The sequence below is a fragment of the Aquila chrysaetos genome, chromosome 11 (assembly GCF_900496995.4).
Source record: "Aquila chrysaetos chrysaetos chromosome 11, bAquChr1.4, whole genome shotgun sequence".
NCBI lineage: Eukaryota > Metazoa > Chordata > Aves > Accipitriformes > Accipitridae > Aquila > Aquila chrysaetos.
Window position 1 is genome coordinate 43025482 of NC_044014.1, and position 21841 is coordinate 43047322.

At 52.9% G+C, this 21841-nt stretch overlaps 3 protein-coding genes across 10 annotated transcripts; 1 reads left to right on the forward strand and 2 right to left on the reverse strand.

Moving 5' to 3' along the window:
- Window positions 1–725: 725 nt before the first annotated feature.
- Window positions 726–9525, forward strand: LOC115348201 (putative adhesion G protein-coupled receptor E4P). 4 transcript variants are annotated; one of them, XM_041127494.1, is made up of 17 exons: window positions 726–826; window positions 1581–1631; window positions 1794–1937; window positions 2160–2236; window positions 2752–2844; window positions 3475–3625; window positions 3796–3909; window positions 4010–4167; window positions 5311–5484; window positions 5610–5804; window positions 6763–6998; window positions 7181–7247; window positions 7680–7771; window positions 7878–8046; window positions 8131–8226; window positions 8484–8556; window positions 8628–9525. In XM_041127494.1, the coding sequence occupies exons 1-16, from the start codon at window positions 793–795 to the stop codon at window positions 8535–8537; spliced, it is 1905 nt and encodes a 634-aa protein (XP_040983428.1). In that variant the 5' UTR covers window positions 726–792; the 3' UTR covers window positions 8538–8556; window positions 8628–9525. The 4 variants fall into 4 exon arrangements, with proteins under 4 accessions (XP_040983428.1, XP_040983427.1, XP_029886412.1 ...); XM_041127493.1 differs by having other exon boundaries at window positions 8484–9525; XM_030030552.1 differs by having other exon boundaries at window positions 5314–5484; window positions 8484–9525.
- Window positions 9526–10914: 1389 nt separating this feature from the next.
- Window positions 10915–16102, reverse strand: LOC115348533 (C-type lectin domain family 17, member A-like). The gene is made up of 10 exons (XM_030031378.1): window positions 15891–16102; window positions 15481–15531; window positions 14787–14906; window positions 14618–14668; window positions 14384–14509; window positions 13842–13904; window positions 13032–13121; window positions 12641–12810; window positions 12082–12191; window positions 10915–11762 (listed from the first exon to the last, which is right to left on the reverse strand). The coding sequence occupies exons 1-10, from the start codon at window positions 15964–15966 to the stop codon at window positions 11627–11629; spliced, it is 993 nt and encodes a 330-aa protein (XP_029887238.1). The 5' UTR covers window positions 15967–16102; the 3' UTR covers window positions 10915–11626.
- A 538-nt stretch (window positions 16103–16640) lies between these two features.
- On the reverse strand, window positions 16641–20763 carry LOC115348532 (asialoglycoprotein receptor 1-like). 5 transcript variants are annotated; one of them, XM_030031372.2, is made up of 9 exons: window positions 20557–20763; window positions 20163–20333; window positions 19879–20040; window positions 19644–19694; window positions 19448–19537; window positions 18947–19060; window positions 18700–18851; window positions 17776–17909; window positions 16641–17144 (listed from the first exon to the last, which is right to left on the reverse strand). In XM_030031372.2, the coding sequence occupies exons 1-9, from the start codon at window positions 20651–20653 to the stop codon at window positions 17012–17014; spliced, it is 1104 nt and encodes a 367-aa protein (XP_029887232.1). In that variant the 5' UTR covers window positions 20654–20763; the 3' UTR covers window positions 16641–17011. The 5 variants fall into 5 exon arrangements, with proteins under 5 accessions (XP_029887232.1, XP_029887236.1, XP_029887235.1 ...); XM_030031376.2 differs by having other exon boundaries at window positions 20163–20258; window positions 20557–20746; XM_030031375.2 differs by having other exon boundaries at window positions 19879–19977; window positions 20557–20746.
- Window positions 20764–21841: the final 1078 nt, after the last annotated feature.

Genomic DNA, 21841 nt, shown 5'->3' on the forward strand with positions numbered 1-21841 from the left:
CGTGGTTGATGTCTCCGGGAAGGGACCCAGGCATCCGGGCAGGAATGAGACCACGTGGTTGATGTCTCCGGGAAGGGACCCAGGCATCCAGGCAGGAATGAGACCACGTGGTTGATGTCTCCGGGAAGGGACCCAGGCATCCGGGCAGGAATGAGACCACGTGGTTGATGTCTCTGGGAAGGGACCCAGATGTCCAGGCAGGGATGAGACCACAGGATTGATGTCTCCAGGACGGGACCCAGGTGTCTGGGCAGGGATGAAACCATGGGGTTGATGCCTCCAGGAGGGGACCCAGGTGTCCAGAGGAGGGACATGGACAAGATTATAGGGTCACCTTCACTAGGAAAGGACCCAGTTGTCCAGGTGGGGATGAGGCCATGGGGTCAACATCTCCAAGAAGGGACCCAGGCATCCGGGCAGAGGACATGGATGAGGTCGTAGGGTCACCTTCGCTAGGAAGGGACCCAGGCGTCTGGGTTGGGACAAGGTCATGGGGTCAACATCTCCAAAAAGGAACCCAGGCATCCGAGGTGGGGACGTGGACGAGGCCATGGGGTCAGTCCCTCCAAGAAGAGACCCAGGTATCCGGGTGGGGGAGCCCCATCACCGCTGTTACGTGCCATGAGCGGCCTCAGGCCTCAGCCCACACTGAGGAGGGGGGGGAAGGGAGGAATGGGGAGGGGGGGGGAAGCGGTTTGTGGGGCTGTTTGGTGGTTTCGGGGCTGTCCGGTGCTACTTCCCCTCTGCCACCAGCGCCGCGGGGCTACCGCGTCCCCTGTCCTGTCTCCTGTCATGGGGTGCCCCCTCCTTGCCACCTGCCTCTGGGGTGAGTTGTGCACCAGCCCCCCTGGGGGGGGGGGGGCGGTGAAAAGGAGGGAAATGGGAAAAGGGAAACTGAGGCAGGGACGGAAGTAGGTCAGGGCTGTAAGAGCTGCAGTGCAAAGCAGCCCCAAATGGCCTGAAATTGCCCCAAAATGGGGCTTCTGGAGCTAGGAGGGGGGTGTCAAGCCCTGAAATGGGGGGTTGAGTCCCTAAATGATAGGTTTGAGCCTAGGGGGGGTGGAGGTTGAGCCCCCAAAATGGGGTCTTGAGCCCCCAAAAGAAGGGTTTGAGCCCTGATGGGGGAGGGTGGAGCCCCAAAAAGCGGTTTTGGCACCTCATGGCGGGGGGGTGAACCCCCGAAAGAAAGATTTGAGCTTTGAGGGGAGGAGGGTGAGCCCCAAAAAGGGGGTTCAGAGCTCTCATATGGGTAGGATGAATCCTAAAAGGGGGGTTTTGACCCAAAAAGGGGAGATTTGACCCACCCAAAAAAGATTTTGAACCCTGATGGGGGTGTGAAGCCCAAAAAGGGGATGTTTAACCCCCAAAAGGGAGCACTGAGCCCTGATGGGGGAAGAATGAGCCCCAAAAGGGGGGATTGAGCCCCCAAAATTAAGGTTTGACCCCCAAAAGGGGATTTTGAGCACTGATATGGGGTTTGACCCCTAAAAGTGGGGTTTGAGCCCTATGGGGGAGTTGATCCTGGGGGGGTCACTCCTCAAGGGGGGGGGGGGTCCTGATGTCCCCTTGTGTGTCCCCAGTGCTGTGTCACCTCCTGAGCCACCTCCCCGCCACCGAGGGTGACCAGACAGGTGAGTGGGGGGATTTGGGGGGGCTGTAAGGGGTTTGGGGGGGGGGGGTGAAGGGTGGGGGGAATCTGGGGGTCACAGTGGGAGATCGGGGGGGGGGCAGACTCAGACCTGGGTCCTGTCCCTACCCTTGGGGCTCCCCCCCCCCCTCCATGTTCCCCACAGTGTCCTGTGGTCCCCACTTCTGCTCCATCAACAGCTGCTGCCTGGGTCATCACAAGGTGGGGGATCAGAGGGAACCCTGGGTTTGTGGGTGCCCCCCCGGCATGGCCCCCCCCCCCCAAAACTCTTCCATCATCTCCTGCCAGGGTAAGGGGGCAAACACCCCATTTCTACCACTTCCCCCCCCCCCGTTTTATCTCCCCTTTTTAACCCTTTACCCTCCCTTTTAATCCTTTATCCCCCTTTTTAACCCTTTACCCCCTTTTTTCCCCCCATTCTGGGGGTGCTGAGCCCCCCCCGAGCCACACAGGCAGGGCAGGATGGGGCACCCCCCTCCCTGAAAGGCCACAAACTGACCCAAATCTGCAGAGTTTGGTCCCAAACCGGAGCCCACCTGTACCATCCCCAGTCTGGAGGAAGCCAGGAAGGCGTGTGGGGACAACAAGGTGGGGTTTGGGGCGGGGGGGGGGCAAGGGCAGGTGGGAGGAAAGGGAGGGGAGGATAGATGGACAGACGGATGGAGGAAAGGATGGATGGAGGAAGGGATGGATGGAGGGATGGGCAGATGGAGGAACAGACAGATGGAAAGAGGGACGGAGGGAGGGATGGAGGGATGGGCAGCTGGAGGAAGACAGATGGACAGAGGGACGGAGGGAGGGACGGGCAGCTGGAGGAAGACAGATGGACAGAGGGAGGGACGGAGGGACAGATGGATGGACAGATGGAGGGATGGACAGATGGATGGTCAAGGGGAGGGAGCGACAAAGATGGTTGGAGCGAGGGAGGGACAGACAGATAAATGGACAGATGGAGGGAGGGGTGGAGGAATGGAGGGAGGGATATGGATGTTTGGAGGGATGGATGGACAGACAGAGGGAGGGATGGTGGGCTGGAGGCAGGGAGGGACAGACAGACAGACAGCTGTGGGGTGTGGGTTGATGCTGACACCCCTGAACCCCAGACCCTGCCGGAGGCCACCCACTGCGCCCATCTGCGGGTCACCCAGGAGCACCTGAACACTGCCTGCACCCACGCCACGAAGGAGAACCTGCAGGTGACGCAGGGGTGGGCACACGCGTGTGCCCGGGGCTGGGGGTGTCTGTGTGTCCCCGTGTGCGTCCATCCGCTGCACGCGTGTGCATCCCCTACGCGTGTGCATCCCGTGTCCAGCCCCTATACGTGTGTGCACTCCCATGTACCTACACGCGTGCACCACCGTGTCAACCCCTACACACGTGCATCCCGTGTCCATCCCCTACGTGTCTGTGCAACCCCACGTCCAGCCCCTACACATGTGCATCCTCCTGTGAATCCCCTCCACGTGTATCCCCTACACGTGTCCATCCCGGTGTCTATCTCCTACGTATGTGCATGGCCTATGTCTGTCCTGCACATGCATCCTCTACATGTGTGCGTTTCTGTGTCCACCCTCTACATGTGTCCATGCCCTGCGCGCATCCCCTACGTGTGTCCATCACATGTGCACCCCTACTCATGTGTATCTCTGTGTGCACTCCCTGCACACGTGTCCCTCCCCTACACATGTGCATCCCCTACATGTGTGCATGTCCCGTGTCTGTCCCCTACATGTGTCTATCCCCGTGTGCATCCTGCATCTCCCTCCCCGTCTGCATCCCTGCACACCCCTGACACACGCGTGTGCCCTCCCTTGTCCCCTCCCCAGGCCGTGCAGGAGCATATAAAGAGAGTCACGCATCACTACTCCACCGCCCTAGCCATGGACCTGCTGCTGCAGAGCACCGAAGCCGTGGTGCTGCAGATGGCCCTCAAAGGCCTTGGCTCCAGCACCCAAAACTTCAATAGCTCCACCGTGGGTACGCCAGCACCCATGGGTGCCCCCCCCAAGGCCCTCCAAAAGCATTGCAACACCCCAAGAACCAGCTTGGTGGCATCACCGCACCCCTTCCCCAGAGCTCTGCAAGAGCGCAAGTGGCACCCAAGGCAGGCAAAAGACCCTAAAAAGCCTTTTTTCACCCCAAATCAGAGGCCACAGTGGAGGTGGTGCATGACAACTGCCCCCAGACCACGCTAGTGCTGACAGTGGTTGAGGAGAACCTGACCATCAGCTGCCATGAGGTGGTGAGGCATACCCAGGCAGGTACGGCCACCACGCTGCTGCAAGAAACAAGAAGCTCAAACATATCCCCCCCCAAATTTGGTATTTTGGGGGTGGTTTTTTGACCCAGTTCTCTGGGCAGGCAAGCACGTGGTGGCCTTCATCGTCTACAAGGAGCTGCTGAGCAGCGTCACGGAGCTGCACCAGGGAAAGCTCAACTCCCACGTAGTCAGCGGCACCGTGGGGAAACCTGGCGTCACCTTTGATGCCACCTTCAACATCACCCTGCAGCACCGCACGGTGGGTGCTGGGGGGCTGCCCTGGGGTTTGGGGGGGGGGGGGGTGTCTGCTGAGGGGTGCGCAGGGTGGGGATTTGCACGAGGAAGGACAACAGGGTTTGTTGCATCAAGTGCGTTGGTCCAAATTATGGTGGGGCTGGCAACAGGGCATCGTGATGGTGAATTTTGGGGTGAATCCCCATCCTGGGGCAAATTTGGGGTCAGTGCGTCCCTGTTCTGGTGCAAATTGGGCTCCTGTGCAAATCTGGGGTTGGTACATCCCTGTTCCGGTGCAAATTTGGATTTGGTGCATCCCTGTCTTGGTACAAATCTGGATGCAGTGTAAATCCAGACTTGGTGCATCCCCATCCTGATGCAAATTCGGATTTGGTGCATCCCTGTCTTGGTACAAATCTGGATGCAGTGTAAATCCAGACTTGGTGCATCCCCATCCTGATGCAAATTCGGATTTGGTGCATCCCCATCCCCGTGCAAATCTGGATCCTGTGCAAATTCAGGTCCATGTATCCCCGCCCTGATGCAAATTTGGATTTGGCGCATCCCCACCCTGATGCCAATTTGCATTTGGTGCATCCCTGTCCCGCTGCAAGATTCAGCTCGTCCCCATGATGGCGCAAATTTGGATCCAGTGCAAACTGGGATTCAGTGCATTCCCATCCCAGTGCAAATTTGGATCTGATGCATCTCTGTGTTGGTGCAAATTTGGATCACGTGCAAATTTGGGGTTGGTGCATCCCTGTCTTAGTGTAAATTTGGTTTTCATGCATCTCCATCCTCATGAAAATCCATATCCTGTGCAAATTCAGGGCCGGTGCATCCCCAACCTGGTGCAAATCCAGATCCCATGCAAATTTGGGGTCACTGCATCCCTATCACAATGCAAATTTGGGTTTGGTGCGTCTCCATCCTGGTGCAAATTTGGATCCTGTACAAATCTGGGTTTGGTGCATCCATATTGAGGTGCAAATCCAGATCCTGTGCAAATTTGGGGTCGGTGCATCTTCATTCCCTTGCAAATCTGGATCCGGTGCAATTTCGGGGTCAGCACATCCCCATCCCGTTCCACATCCAAACCGATGGTGGGAAGGGGTGGTGCAGCCCCTCCCTGGGGCCGCAGAACATGTCTTGAGCAGGCCGTGCTCAGCAGGCGCTCCGGGCGGATGAGGAGCCACGCTGCATGTCCTGGCAGCTGATGGGCACCAAAGGCCACTGGACGCCCTCAGGCTGCACCCGTGTCGGGGGTGACACCCTCCACTCCATCTGCGCCTGCAACCACTTCTCCGCCTTCGCCATCCTCACAGCCATCCACCCCATCACGGTAAGATCCCATTTGCACCCTTAAAATACCCATTTTTGAGGTGTTTTCTTCCTTCCCAAACGGCTGTGTGCGGCCACGTGCCGGATGGGACTTGCACGATGTCATGAGCGTGACGTCGCCCACAGGACAGCTTCGCGCTGACGGTGGTGACCTACGTGGGGATGTCGGTGTCGCTGGTCTGCCTCTTCCTCGCCATCGTCACCTTCCTCCTGTGCCACTCACTCTGGAGTGTCAGCGTCACCCTCCACCTGCAGCTCAGCATCTGCCTCTTTGCTGCCAACCTCCTCTTCCTCGTGGCCATGCCCCACACTGCCAATGGGGTATGGGCTCCTTGGGGTCTCCTTGGGGTCTCCACATGCTCCTTGGGGTCTCCTTGAGCATCTTGGGGCCTTCGGCGGCTCCTTGAGCCTCCTTGGGGTCTCTACATGCTCCTCAGGGTCTCCACATGCTCCTCAGGGTCTCCTTGAGCATCTGGGGGCATCAGGGGCTCCTCAGCATCTTATTTTGCTCCTCTGGGTCTCCACGAGGTCTTTGGAGCCTCCTCAAGCTCCCCAGGACCTCCTCAAGGTCTCTGGGGAGCTTGTGGGGAAAAGAAGCCAGGGTCATGGCTCTTGGCTTTAGCCTCTGCCCTAATAGCTCCAGCAGACCTTCTGCCGGGAGTCCCATCTCATGCTGGGTGGGTGAAAGCACCCCAATTACGGGATAACTGAGTTTGGAAGGTTTGGTCCAACCCCAACTCAAAGCAGGTCCAATTAGTTGAGGTTCTTCAAGGTTCTTGGTCCCCTTCTTGCTCCAGGTGGGTGTCAGCACCTGAATTATGGGATAAATGAGGTTGAACAGGATGTCTGGAGGTCTCCAGACCAATCTCCATTCAAAGTAGGTCCAACTAGTTGAGGTTCCTCAGAGTTGTTGGGTCTCATCTCTCTCCAGGTGAGTGAAAGCACCTGAATTACAGGATAACCAAGGTTGAACAGGATGTTTGGAGGTCTCCAGACCAACCCCAACTCAAAGCAGGTCCACCCAGTTGGGGTTCCTCTAGGCTCTTGGGTCCCTTTTTCCTCTGGGTGGGTGGAGCCAACTGAACTACAGGATAGCTCAGCTTGCAAGAGACATTTGGATGTCTCTGGTCTGCCCCCAGCATCTCCACCTCCTTGAGGTTCCTTGAGGCCATGTTGGGGTGTGTGGAACATCTCCAAGTGCCGGAGATGTCACCACCTCCCTGGACCACACTGTGGTCACACTGGGGAGTCCAGCATGGCCTCTATTTCCCCCATCCAGCTGGCGTGCGCCATCACGGCAGGCTTTCTCCACTACCTCTTCCTTGCCTGCTTCGCCTGGATGTTCCTGGAGGGTTTGCATCTCTTCCTCACTGTCAGGAACCTGCGTGTCCTCAACTACACCAGTGCCAGTCGCTTCAGGAAAAGATACATCTACCCCGTGGGCTACGGTGTGCCGGCCATTGTGGTGGCCGTCTCTGCCGCCGTCCATCCTGATGGCTACGGCACCGAGCACTAGTGAGTCCCACCAGCACCAAGGCTCGGGTCAACCAAGTGGGGTGGGATCATAGATGGAGAACATCGGACGTTTTGCCTAAATCACCCAAAAAAAAGATGCCACGGCATCCAGCTCGTGGGTATTTTCATGCCACTAAAATCAGGTTTTTGGGCTATTCTTCCCTTTTTCTCCCTTTTTTTAGCTGCTGGCTGAGCACGGAGGGAGGCTTCATCTGGAGTTTCCTTGGCCCTGTCTGTGTCATCATCCTGGTGGGTGTCTTGCTGCTGAAAGGAGGTGGAGGGGGAAAAATTGGGAGAAAAAAGAGCAAATTTAGACTTACCTTTAAGAACAGTATTAAGCAAACCTCCTATGGGCTGGGTGCACTTGGCAGAGTTTGCACCACAGTGTGTTAATGATGGTTTTTTTTGCACCATTGGCCCCTTTTCCACCCCAAATCTACGATCGTGGCCATGGCTCTTCCCCCATAGACCCCAAATTGAGGAATTTTGAAGATTTGCATAAAAAGAACAAATGCATGTGTTTGTTTAAGGACCGTATTAAGCAAACATCCCACGGGCTGGGTGTGCTCGGTGAAGGTCATGCCACGGTGCACGGTTTTGCACCGTTGACCCTTTTCCACCCCAAATTTACACCCCGTGGACCTTGTCTTGCAAAATGATGGTTTTCTGCTTTCTGCACAGGTTAATTTGCTATTTTTTCTCACCACCCTCTGGACGCTGCGGGACAAACTCTCCTCCCTCAATGCTGATGTCACGGCTCTAAAAAACACCCGGTGGGTTTTTGCGTTGGTGGGAAGCGTGTCGGGTTTTGGGGGGAGGATGAAGAGCATCTGGGATGGGTTTTGGGTGGAAAAAAGAGCAAAATGAGTGTTCCGTCAGGCTGATGACGTTCAAGGCACTGGCGCACATCTGTATCCTGGGCTGCACGTGGGGTCTGGGCTTCCTGCAGGCACGGGGGGACAATATAGCAGTGGCCTTCATCTTCACCATCGTCAACAGCCTGCAGGGAGCCTTCATCTTCCTTGTGCACTGCGTCCTCAACCGGCAGGTAACATGGGGGGGGGGACCCAGGTGTGGGATCCATCAGAGGGGACAGGGACACTCAGGACACAACTGTGGGTCCTGTCCACAGGTGACGGAGCAGTACCAGCGCTGGTTTAGGGCGCTGGGGCGAAGAGCACACCCCCAGGAGATGCCCACCACGGAGATACATGTCACCTATGTCATGGTAAGGGCACCCCATCGCCCGGGTCCCTGTAGGGTGCTGAGTGGGCACCCGGGTCCCTGTGGGGTGCTGGGTGGGCACTCAAACATCTGGGTCTTCTGGTTGCCACCAAAAGGAGGTGGGGGCCAGGGGTGGCACAGGGCAGGCCGCCTGGACCCCAGGGTGCTTGGGGGTCTGGCAAGAAACCACCAGAACCTCTGCCCCATTTTTGCCCCATTTTGTCCTCGTTTCACCCCAGCGTGGCCCCTTTTTGTCCCCAGGAAGGGGAAAGGCCGCAGAGCCACAGCACTGAGGGCTGCACGTGGGAGAAGTGACACCGGGTGCCCCCCAGGATCGATCTATTTCCGGCACATCCAACCCACTTCCGGCACATCCAACCCATTTCCAGCAGTTTTCTGGTGCATCCAACCCATTTCCAGCTATTTTCCAGCACATCTGACCCACTTCCAGCATATTTCCTGCAGATCCAACCCATTTTCCCAGTTTTCCTGCTGATTTGACCCATCTCCAGCATTTTTTTTTCCTGCAGAACAACCTGTTTTTAGCATTTTCCCCACAGGTCCGACCTGTTTTCAGCATTTTCCTGCTGAACAACTCATTTACAGTATTTTTCCCATGTATCTGACCCATTTTCCAGGATTTTCTCCAAGAAATGACCAATTTCCAGCATTTTCCTCTGGAATCAATCCGTATTCAGCTGCTTCCTCCCCCAGGATCGACCCATTTCCTGCATTTTCCTGGGGAATGACCATTTTCCAGCATTTTTCCTGCAGATTTGACCCATTTCCAGTGTTTTCTTCAAAGAAACAACCAATTTCCAGCATTTCCCCTCACGACTGAGCCATTTCCAGCATTTTTTCACAGAACAACCCATTTCCAGAGTTGTTCTACTGGTTGGTTTTAACCTACTTCCAGCATTTACTCTAGGAAATTACCAATTCCCACCATTTTTCTGTGGGATGTCCCGTTTCTAGCATTTTTCCTGCAGATTTGACCCATTTCCAGCATTTTCTCCAAGGATTACCTAATTTTCAGCGTTCTTCTCCCGACACTTGACCCCTTTCCAGCATTTTTCCACGGAACGACCCATTTCCACCATTTTCCCAGCAGTTTTGCCCCATTTTTCCAGCTGCTTCCCTTCACGCTTGCCCCATTTCTGACCTTTTCCTGCGGAATGGCCCACTTCCACTGTGTTTTCCCATGGGATCGCTCTGTTTTCGGCCTTTTCCGGCTGCCTTTGCCCCGCAGCTCCAGTGGCTATTTTTGGGCTGAAAAAAGCTGATTAAAGGCACGTGACTCGTCCCTGAGGAGTCAGGCTGGATGCGGCCAGTGGGGGGAACGCATGGGTGACCTTGGGGGTCTGGGAAGGGGGGGGCCCAGATCCCTGGACCCACTCCAAAGAGGGGGGCATGAGTGTCCCCCCCCCACCCTGAGGCCTAGAGACAGGAGTGGGTGGGGTCTTGAGCCAGTCAAGCCCCGCCTCACTTCCCCCCCGAGGCCAATTAGCTTCTGGCTAGCTCTTGATTGACAGGGGATGGCAGTCAAGGGCGCTGAGGGTGTCTTTCCCGCCCCCAAGAGCCAGAGAGGTGCCTGATTGGTGGGAGGTGGGAGTTGGGCGGTGCCAGGAGGTGGGAGCAGGAGGGGGCCTATCGTGCGGTTGGGTGGGCTGAACCGCGGTGGTGCCAGCCAATGGGCAGCGCTGGGCCTGGGAGGCGGTGCTAAGGGGAAAGCCCCCCCCCCCCCCCCCCCCCCAAGCACAGAGAAGGTGGTGGTTGGCTGTGAGCTGAGATGGGCAGCAGGGCTCAGCCAATGGGGCGTCGAGAGAGGCCTATGAGGCTCCTGAGGAGAGGGAGGGGGGATGGCGGCTTTGGGGGGCCCTGGGAACTGCCCCCCTACACTTCCAGTGCCCTCCCAGTAACCCGCAGTGCTGGGACTGGGCTGTCTCCCTGCCCCACTGCCCCCCCAGTGCTGGGACTGGGCTGTGTCCCTGCTGCGGTTCCCTCCCAGTACCCCCCCAGTGCTGGGACTCAGCTGTCTCCCTGCTGCGGTTCCCTCCCAGTACCCCCCAAGTGCTGGGACTCGGCTGTCTCCCTGCCCCAGTACTCCGAGTACCCTCCTAGTACCCTCCCAGCCCAGTGCTTCCTGTGTTCCCAGTACCCTCCTTGGCCCCAGAGCTCCCAATGCCTTCCCAGTAACCCCCAGTCCATGCTTCCACTGCCTTCCCAGTACCCCTCAGCCCCAGTGCTCCCAGTAACCCCCAGTCTCCATCGCCAGAGCCTACAGCTCCGATGATCCCCCACATCAGCAGGGATCACCCCCCTCCCAGCCCATTTCCCTGCTAGAAATGGGTATTTTTGTTAAATTAAGAAATTTTTACTGAGGACAGAAGTGTCTCTGTGCATGTTCTACCACCAATCGATTTTTTGTGTGTTGAAAAACAGCCCAAACTAGCCTAAAACCAGTTTCATTTTCTGCCCTGGGTCCTTTTTTTATTGATTTTACAGCAAATTTCTTAAGCCCGGCTCAAGTTTCCTAATTTTTTGGGGGGAAGGGAGTTCCCATGGTTAATTTTCAACCCGGAGAGGGAATTTCATTACCCGTAATGAATCATTGCTTTTCCACTGATCGATAATGTATAAATTCCCCCAAAACATTGATTTTTGTAGCTTATAACCCTTTAAAAAACAAGAGTTAATGTCATACCACCATTTTAATGGGATTCCTTTGATTCCAGAAACTTTCAGGCACCAGGATGAGTCTGGTGGGGCTGTTTAATTTATTTGGGGCAAAAAAAGACCAAACGGCGCGTGCTGCGTTTCTTAGGGGAAAAAAAAAAAGTTTTATTGGGTGGTGGTGTGCTGAATTAAGAAATGTATAAATGAGCAGAATTGGGATTTGGAGGGGTTTTTTGGCTGTGGGGCAAAGACGGGGGCTGGCATTTGGGGGAGAGAAGGATAAATATGGAAAAAATATTTGGAAAATGGGAAAAAGACAAAGATTTTACTGAAATTGTCTTTTCTGAGAGTTAAGCAGAAACCGCGACATGCCAGCAGAGTTGGGGGGGGGAAAGGAGAAATTCAGCGGCGCTGAGGAATGGGACTGGTTTTGCACTGTTGAGTGGATTTTTAACCTTTTTACAGTGATTATTTTTAACTGAAAAATCCCTTTTTTTCATAGGTTGTGGGTCAGGCTTGCAAGGTTGGGGTTCACAGGAATTCTACTGATTTTTAGGGATTTGCACGTCATTAATAGGCAAAAAAATGGGACCGTGGAGCCTCTGCCCCCCCCCCCCCCGGAGCCGCATAAATTCATCCAGCTCCTGCAGGGGAAGTTTGAAATGTACTTTTTTTTTTTTATGGGCGCACTGAAAATTGTCTGGAAACGGGAAAAAATAATGCTGAAGTCAGCAGTTCCAGGACTTTTCACAAATCCAGTGGTTGGTGTGGGAGCATCTGTCGTCGTTCCAGATGCCGCCGGGTCCGATGCTGCCGCAGTCCTTCTGGTCCTTGTCTTTGTTCTCCGTCCACGTGTTCCAGTAGCTGGAGAAAGAAGGAGAAAAAGGAAAACAGAAAATAAGAAAAAAAAAATAAAAGAGCCCCACGGCAGCAGAGCTCTCTCAAGAAGAGGCAAAATTTATATTTCGAGGGAAGGAAACCGCTAAAAAACTCTTTTTTTTTTTTTTTTTTTTTTTTTTACCACCAGCAAGAAAACACTCTGATAATACCATTTTTCCAACATAAACCCTTTGACTTATGTAAAACTACCAAAACCCAATGTTTTGGTGGGTCAACTTCACCTTTTTCCATTTATTTTCTAATTATTTTCCATTTTGGGGGAATCTCTGGAGGGAGTTTTTACCTAATACTTGGATGTTCGCCGTTAGTCCAGACCCAGGTGCCTTCCTCCAACTGATCTGTCACTCCCAGCCAGTACGTGCTGCTGCTGTTAATATTGTCCTTCAGGAACTTCTAAAAAACCAGAATTAGTTAAAACAGCCACAGAACAATCATTCCAGGGAAGACGGAGAATCTTGAGGCTTTTGGCAATTAAGGTGAGGTCACCACCGTGATACCTGAGCAGTATTTTTTGGTAAATATTGAACAATTTGGGTGTATTGAAGCAAAAAGTGCATACACAGCACTCCAGAAAGGAGATGTTGACCTTTTTGCTCCATTTTTAGCACTTTTTCCTAAAAACGGGAAGTCATAGTTGACTGAACTCAGCTTGGTCATCGGCGCTTCTCTCCGCCTCCAAATAACTCTGAGCCTGATGGCCAATCTTGGTGAATTTGAGCCAATAAAAAAGAGTTTAGAGTTCCTGTGTTTGCTGGAGTAGGAATTCTCCAAGAAAAGGGGTATTTTAGGCACTGTGTAAGCCAAGAAACTGGTTATTTTTCACTTGACAGCAGCCGACTGACCTGCTCCTGCTCCGAGTTGATGATGACCAGGTGAGCGCCTTGGTCGGCGCAGATCTCCTTTGCGTCCAGCCAACTCATCGTCTCTGTCGAGAAGGAGTAGCAGCTTTTCTCAAAGATCTTCCAGCCGGCCGAGCACTTCTTGTTGTCCAGGACGGATCTGCAGATCAGCGCTGGAGGGACAAGAAACCCCCCCAAACGCAGGTGAAAATCAGTTTTTCTCTGCTGGGGAAACCTCCACGGCTTCCCTGGTAGGGTGACATCTCAAAATCAGCATAAATCACCCAAATTTTCCATTCCTAAGACCACTGTGGTCTTTCTGGGTTAAAACCAGGAGGTTTCTCTCCTGGTGCGCAACGATGAGAGACCATCAAGACGGTGACCACGGCTTTACCTGTGATGTCCTGCAATTCCTCGTAGTATTTGTGCATCCCGGTCCGCATCCGCGTCTGTTCCCGTTGCGTGTCCGACAGCTCCTGCCGCACTGGAGAGGGCAGCAGGGTGAGCGACCACTGCAAGCCCCGTCCCCTTGACTTTTTCCTGCTTCCCCAGTTCAGTTTACCCAAATCTTGAGCTTTTTCCCCCAGGATTTATTACTTTTCCACATGGACAAATCTCAATTAGGGCTGTAAAAGCTCTTACATCACCAGCTGCCAGCTTTGCTGCGTGTTTTTTTTCTATTTGGGTGACATTTTGCTGCAATATCACCCATAATATAATTTAATTAATCACTCATTTGGCAGCGGTTAAGGATTTGGCCCATTATATTTGACTTTTGCAGAATTTTCTGTAGGATTTACATCCTTCCCTTCCCATAACCTTTAACAGAGATAACGGGGTGGATTTTCTCCACAGTAAGATCCTAATCAGGATAAATCCTGTGATATCCCAAGGGCTGATTTGCTCCTACTTGCACCCTTTTGGGGCTAATTCATTCGGGATTGGGGCATGAGCTCAGTTGATGTCCAATCCACACCGTTACCCCGGTGTAATTCCCAGTGGAAATCAGAAACAAGGCAAAGTTGGTGTTGCTTCACTAAGAGATGGAGCAGAACCAGGAGCCCGCTCGAAAAGACAATTCAATTTTTCCTTATTTTACACCAAAAGGCAAAACCGGTGCCAGGAAAGAGCCAAACACCAAAAAATCAGTGTCTTCCAATCACCGTTAAACCTCACCGCGGGGATGTGAGTCCGAGGACCCTACCGTTGGCTTGATTCTGTGAGTAGTTTGACCTCAAGAGCTTTAATTCCGCCATGATTTCCATCTCTGAAATGAAAATGAAAGAAAAAACGTGGATGGATCATACCGAGGAATCTCAAGCGGCACCTACATTTGCCCAATTTATGGCTTTTTTGGGACGAGTGGGGAATTCCAGAGCAGATTCTAAATTTGCCCGATTTATGGCTTTTTTGGGCTGAGTGGGGAATTCCGGAGTGGATTTACTCTGGATTTACACCCTGTAGCAAACGGGGAGTGCTGCTGGTGCAGGCAGAAGGAGGCAGCAGCCAGATATAGCGTGCTGGGGGCAATTTGGGGATAAAACCCTAGAATTCACATACCAAAGTAGAATTAAAACCAAATTGTGACGACAGACAGGCTTTAGCCAGTTTCCACGTGGACGGACACTTAAAGCATCATGGGCACAAGCCACATGTTATTTTTAACAATGAAAATGCTTTTTTTTGGGTGTTTTAACCAAACCAGCTGCTTCCCGGCCCAGCGGGGACCCTTCTGGGGACACTTACGCTTCACCATGGCCAGTGCAAAAAGCAGCACCCATGCGGCAAAGCTCAGCGCTACCAGGACATAGAGGATGGCCACTGACGTCACCCTGCGGCTCTGTCCCCTGCCACCTCTGGGGTCCAAGTGACCTGTGGAGAGCAGCATGGGAGAAATCGGGGAGGAATCCCAGTTTCCCAGGTCTGGATCTGGCTGAGGCCTCCGATGTGGGTTAGCAGCATCGGTCAAGAGCAACTCACCTTTTTGGGAAGGATTTGGAGATGCCGGTTTCCCCGCAAGGATGTAAACCCCTATTGGGAGGAAGGCAGGAGTCACTGGGTGATGTTTTGGGGGCATTTTAGGGCCAAATCCTGCTCTGCGGAATTCCTCAAGCGCACAGGCGATGTGGGGAGAGGAGGTGGGTGCTACCTGTCCCTCCTTTGCTCCTCTGGCTCTGCAGATCTTCATCAGTCACCGGTGTCTTGTGGCCACGATCCATCTCCGACAGGGACACATCGTCATAATCGTCCTCGAAGCTGTCTGGGGATGCTATGCAAAAAGAAAAATGGATGAAAATTGGGACTTTAGGCCAACTGGGAATCCTGTCTGTTAACGATCAGCTGGATTCTTTGGAAAGCATAAAAAAAGGCAATTCACCTTTCCCCTTTGGTAAATCTGCAGCACCTCTGGCAAGATTTTTACACCCTTTTCTCAATCTATATTGATTTTATCATTTTTATATATAACATTGCTCCACTCTTTCAGAGCCGAGTTCTCCCCTCGGCTGCAAATCCAACCAATTCTGTTGAAGTTTGAAGCTCTCCATGGCGGGAGGGGATGAACTTGAGCCTGCAAAGGTGCAAACACTGGCTCCGAGAGTGAGGATAGAGAGATAAATTCCCTCTCAATCCCCCAGCGTGGACTTTCGGGATATTTTGGGGGCTGTTTGATCTCATTTGACAGAAGGAACCAAATCTGGAGAGAAACGCTGCGTTATAGCGAGACGTTTGACCAACCGAGCTGAAAATAAAGCCCAGTTCGGCCTCGGGGAGGCACCTCGGGGAGTTCTGCTTTCCATCCACGCTACAAAAAAGCCTGACAAGGTGAAAAAATGATGATTTACCTGGTCTGAAGTCACCCACGGGTGTCATTTTCCCAGCAACGGAGTAAATTCCTGCCAAAAAAAAGAAAAGGAAAGTAAAAGAGCATTGAGGATAAGGGGAGGATCTTCAAAACCACCACTAGCACTTCTTCAACCCTGTTGCCACCAGCAAGGAAGTTGCCGATGACTTTTTTTAAGGCCCGGTGTGGAGTTTAGACCTGAAATTGGGGCCAAACCTGGAGATTTAGAGGCTCTCGAGCGCAGAGCGGGACCTGCATGACTCCGAGCACCCCAAAGGCTCCGTACAACAGCAGTGCCCCTCCGGCATATTTGGACACCGCCGCGCTGTGCCGAGACACCCACCAGCCCCGAAAACACACGCCAAGGACGCACCGAGGACACGGAGAGCAGGGGGGTCTCCCCAATTTTACCTGCTTGTCTCACCAGCCGCTTGGCGGGTGCCAGCGGGGGACCCAACCAGTTGCCGTAGGTCTCCTGCCGGGCCATGCTTTGCCGAGGAGAGTAGCCGCGCAGGCGCCCGGTGGAGAGCTAAACCCCTCGGCACGCGTCCCAGCACACCCCTCACCGCCTCCGGCACCCCATTTTGGCCAGTGGTTAGGCCCTGAGCTTTCGGTTCCTTCTCCGCGACGGGGCGGTGGTGACATGCAAATGAGCGGCGAAAGAAGGGCAAGACTGCGCTCTTCCCCGTGCAAAAAATACGCCTTTTCGGTGGACCGTGGGATTTGGTGAATTTGGGGATGACAGATTTGTTTCGGGGGGAGGAACGGTGACGCCATAAGAGCTCTGCTACCAATGAGAATTTGAAGGGCAGCTCCCACATGGGTTTGCGGGTTTTTTTTAGGGATTATAAATAAAACTGCCACAGTGGCACTTATAGGTGTTAAACCGCACCAGTGAAATCCCAAATCTTCTAGCGGAGCTGTTGCCCGCACGAGGAGGGGAATCCGGCGGCAAGGCCTTTCGGCAAAACAGGCGTCGCGCTTCAGCACCCACGAGTTGGAGATTTGCATACGCGCCCTGAAAACATGCTTGCGCCTCATCTTCACCAGTCTCTCTTTCCCCTTTTTTGTTTTTTTTTTTACCTAAACCCTGGGAAAAAAGGTGCGCACCGACCCTCCTCAGCGCCACGTCGGCTCAATTGACATGAGTTTTGGTTCGAATCGCAATTGAAGCACTTTATTTATGAGGTGGTTTTTCCTGATTAACAAGGCAAGCGATACGTTGAGCCTCGGCACAACAGGTAAACAGCTCAAAAAATGTTAACAAATACCCCAAAAATCTCTAAACCCACCCCCTCACCTCCTCCCAAAAGTGACCCTCTCAAACCATTTAACCCTTCTGCCACAGCGCTGTGCCCACCTCAGGCAGCGCACCCTGCTTTTGGGAAGTGGAGGTACCCATTTTTGGATACCTTTTTCCTCCCAGAGTCTCGTGTTTTCACCCTGTGCTTGGTTTTGCCAGGTTTTTACTGTTTTTTCTCCTATTTTTTAAGCCCCGGCAAGGTAAGCAGGCGGCCCAGGGAGGGGAGCCACTAGCAGCTGCGCTCACAGACCCAGGGCTCGGCGTTGGAACAGGTAGCGTCGTTCCAGTGGCCGCTGGAATAGATGGTGGCACAGTCCTCACCCTGGTGGCCCACGTTGTTGGGTTCCCCGCTGTTCCAGAACCTGCGGGGAGCAGGGGGGCACACTGGTTTGGGTGGAAAGCTCTCCGTTTGGGAACTTGTTGGGTTTTGGGGGGTGGGGGGGGGGGGGGGGGGGGGGGGGGCGTTAAGTAGGGGGGAGTCAGGTGGAGAGCACACCAGCCCCACAACATCTTTCGAGGAGGGCAACAGGCCCCCAGAAAAACCACCTCCCCCCGTTTAACGTAGCAATGCAATTTCAGTGATTTTCCCGTTTTCACCCTATTTAATGTAGGAAAATGGCTCCACTTTGATCGTGGTGTTTTTCCCAAACTCCCAAGAATGAGGAGATCCATTCAAAATAACCCCTTTGACTCGGTGCAGGGTCTCAGTCCATTCCCGAGGAGGGGGAACCAAGCAGGTGCTGTGGCTCCTTGCGCGTTCCCACCTGGGTTTTCAGCCCCAAAACCAAAGTGAATTGGGGTAGGGGGGAAGCCAAAATCTTGCCTGCAGCAGGGTGGCTCCTCTTACCTTTCCCCCCACCTGGCATTTTCAGGTACTGCGGCAGCATGAAACTTATTTCCGTACTTTTCAAGCACTAAACCAGAGTGCGGTGCCTTTTTTTGAGTAAAAAAGGGGCCGAGGGAGAACAAAGTTGATTTGGGGGGGCGATTTACCCTCCGATGAGGCTGAAAACGTACGAGAGAGAGAGGATGCTGCCGTCCACCCACTTCCAGTTGCCTTCTGTGTGCATGTCGGTCAGGCCCAGCCAAAACACCCGATGGTCCATGATGTGATTTGCCAGAAATTTCTGCAAACGGGGAGGGGGGGAAAATGAAGCGTCATGAGCGGAAGCGGAAGGCGACAGCAAAGGGATTCAGTGGCACCGAGGCCAGCGCCGGGAGTCAGTGACCTCAGGGAGCCCGTCCCTTGCAGGGAACAACCGTAACGTGCCACAAGTGTGACAAAGAATGCAACGTTTCCCATTGCAAATGGAAAAAAGTGCTGAAATTTCTAATACCTGGAGAAAGAAGATTTTTTTCAGACCCAATGTGCTTTTTAAAAGCCGGGTTGGTGAAAGGACTGCTCTGAATGGGAGGCCGAGATCATCTAAATTGGTGTAGAAATGCTAATTTGTGCAGGGTTTGGGTTATATTTCTGTAATTCAGTCTATAACTTTTGTCATTTCTAAATAATTTCTGTAATTTCTAAATAAATTCTGTAATTTCTATATGATCGCAAGAAGGGATCACCATGGAGCCATGGCGTATCCACCCCAAACTCAGGTGAGCACCTCTCATACCCCGGGAGGCCTTTGGAGTCACACAAGAACCTAGCAGGGCAGCTGCTTCCCCCCAGCTTTTCCCAAAAAATCCTTAAATCACCCCAGCCATTTTGGGGACAGATTCATGCAATTTGGCCAAATCACTTCAGAACCAAACGGGAACCTTGAATGGTTGCATTTTTTCCACTCTGCAGGCAGTCTTGAGTCACCTGTGCTTAACCTCCAGCTTTCTGTTTGGGGAATTGGAGTCTAATATTCTTCTAAACTCATGAAATCTGGGGATTTTTTTCACTTTTTACAGAATTTCTCAGCTTACATTTTCCTGCTCGGTGTTGACGATGGCTAGATGGCTATTGAAGTTGGTGCAGAAGTCTTTAGCGGCCAGCCAAGGTTTGGTGGTGGAGGAGAAGAAATAGCAGGTTTTGGCAAACTGCTGCCAGCCAGCGGGACACCTCGTGCAGATAATTTCTGAGGGAAAATGGGGGTGGAAAAAAAGAAAAAGGAGAATGCGTAGGCAAGCACAGGGGGACGCCCATGGGCTCAGCCCAGCTGCTGCCCCTCACCTGAGAGGTTGCGCGTCTCCTCCAGCGCCACGTCAAGGAGCGCTGACGCGTGGCTCTGCTCCTGCTTCACCTCTGCCAGCTGCCGCAGCACTGCCTCCAGCCCATCCCTTTCCTCTGCCAGGGAGAGAATAAAAGGTAAGTTAGCTGCCGCAAAGATCTAAAAAAACCCATTTTTGTCTCCTTTCCCCTTTTCCTTTCCATCCTAACTTACACCGTGGCTTTAGCTGTGTGTTTTCCTGGTGCGAGTTACCGTTCTCTAAAATTCAGGCAGTAAAACCTCAAAGCCCTTTCGTTAAATGAGCTTTTTATTATCAACAGGCTGAGAAAGGCTTTTTTTCCTTTGATGTACACTTAATGTTATCTCAAACTCATTAAGATTGGCTTTGTGCGCTCCTGGTGCACATTTTAGGAATCTTTGGAGCAGCTACCCAATACTGCATGTTTTGGGAATCGAGGAGAAGGACTGAATTTAACAGTTTTCCATCAAAATCAGGCTCTCACCCAGGACACGGAGGCGATCCGACAGCTCCTTCCCGCACTCCTCTTTGCACTGCGTCATCTTCCACCGCACGTTCTCCACTTCTTGTGACACTGGAAGGAGGAAAAACTCTGGTTTTGACCCTGTCTCGCCACTGCCTGCACCCAGTATTCGGGATTCTGCCCAAATTTCCCCGAAACCACCTTTTCCTTGGCATACCATTCAGAAGTCGGCTGTGAATCACCTTGAGCTCACCAGAGAGCTGTTTATCTAAGAGGAAAATAAGAGGAGAAAGCTCAAAACAAGTCCTGACCATCTCTGTCCTGATGGAAGGCAGCTTCGGTTCTTTTTTTTTGCCGGAAAAAGCACCCTGGGAAGCGTCAGGGCGAAAATCCGTACAGGTATCAAGGATGCAGCGGGTGCCAGGGAGCCATTGTGGGGCGTGATGTCATACCGAGGGCGCGCTGGACCTCCGAGAGGTTGTGCCACGCCGTCGTGTGGCTGTTCTCGCTCCGTATCCGGGCTTGTTCCAACACCTCCCACGCCGCGGATACTGGAGAGGAGAAGAGGAGAGCACTTGCCTTCACTCTGGATCCGGCCCCGGAGAGTTCACAGGCTGCAAAAGAGCCTTCAATCCTAACTTGGAGGCACGTTTTGCTCCATCTGCTGGTGTTTTCCCCCAAATTGTGCCCGCCCCATGCTTGGCGATCAGAGCAAGGGGCGCACGGGCGGACTCACCTCTCTGGAGGTTCACGATGGTGAGAGCCATGAAGAGCACAAAGGTGAGGGCCAGAAGCACGTACAGCAGCACAACAGCTCTCTCGAGAGACAAGGCTAGGATGGACAGCATTGCCAGGGGTGAAATGGGGTGAGGCAGCCCCAAATAACTTGCTCCCCAATGGGTATTTTCTTAAAGAAGAGCACAAAGAGGAGAGATTCCCCCCAAAACAACCTCTTGAGTGGCTCCACCCCCTGTTCTCCACGCTCAAAACTCTTTTTCCTAGATTGTGACCTGACAGAGGAACCAGGTGTCGAAATTTGGCTATAACTTCAGAAAAAGACTGGTTTGAAGAGCTGAAACCCTCCAGTTTCATGTCTCTGGATCCCCAAAGCCACTCCCTTGCCCCAATACCTCCTTTAGGTTTCCTCTGCTCTTCCTTCTCCAACTCCGTTCCCTCGGCAAAATCCCATTTCTCGTAGGTGCCGACGGCATCTTCGCGTTGTGACATCTCTGATCCTTTTTCTTTTGATATCGCCCCAATTTATGCGGAGGGGAACACACGTCATCTCATCCTGGGGGGAAGGAAATGCTTGCGTTTCATAATTCTGATTCCTAGAAAAGAAAATCTGCGCACTCAGGAGCTTTGGAGCGGCCGATACGCTTGGGCAGCCCCTCGCCACGTGTTGCAGCCCGTTTCCCTGTTGATTTTCAGAAGAATTCATTAAAAAACACACTCTGCTCTTCTCAAACAAGGCCGGCACCTGCCTGAGGAGGCAGTTTTTGGAGGCTTCATGCCTAAACGGTGACCGGTGTTCTCAAAGGTGAGCACCTAAATTTAACTTTTTTTCTTTGGTTTGGTGGGAATTCTTTAGCATTTTGTTCAGCATTTTTGTGATTTCTTGTGTTTTTAATGCAAGAAACTTAGCGTTGTGAAAATCCTCATTTTTTTGAGTACTGTTTCCTTCATTCCTTCTCCAGAAGATTCTTTTCATTGCCTGAATGCCCTCAGGGCTTCGAGCTAGGCGTCCACTGGGCTGGCTACCACAGTAAACGAAGTTAGAACTCATGAATAACTTCACCATTGACCGATTTCAGCTGAGTTTCACAGAGGCACCCTGGGAAGAGCAAACACAGCCAAAAGTTGTATGTCCCTCCCTCTGGTTCCCCTGCTCTTGGGGCAAGCAGCTTCCTCCTTTTGTCCAATTTCCCTTTTTTTGATCCCGACTTTAGGGGAAGTCGAGGCCAAACTTCTCCCTGGGGTGGCCGCTCATGCCCTTGGGCCTCTGGCACTTTCCAAGAGGCAATGGAGTTGGGTTTGGGTTGCAACGCTGTGAATTTGGCCCACGCGCTCTCACGGTGGTTCCCCTCTCTGCTGACAGCATGCAGTTTGTCCTGGTGCTTTTTAATCTGAAAGAATTGAAAACTGAGATAAAAGTCAAGAGAGGACCAAAACCACCAGCTCCCACCCCTCAACCTCCCACATCCTTATCTCTTTAACCTTTTTTAGGGTTTTTTATCTTTTTATTTTTTAAATACTGAAGCTGGAGTGGTTGAAAATCCCTTTAAGCTCCTAAAAAAACCACTTCTCAGCACTGTTAAAAATAACCCCAATGGCACCTCAGCACCCCCAGGCCCTGGGGACACTCCCAGTGTCCCACACCCCCGTCCCTGGGCTCTTTTAAGTGTCCCCATATCC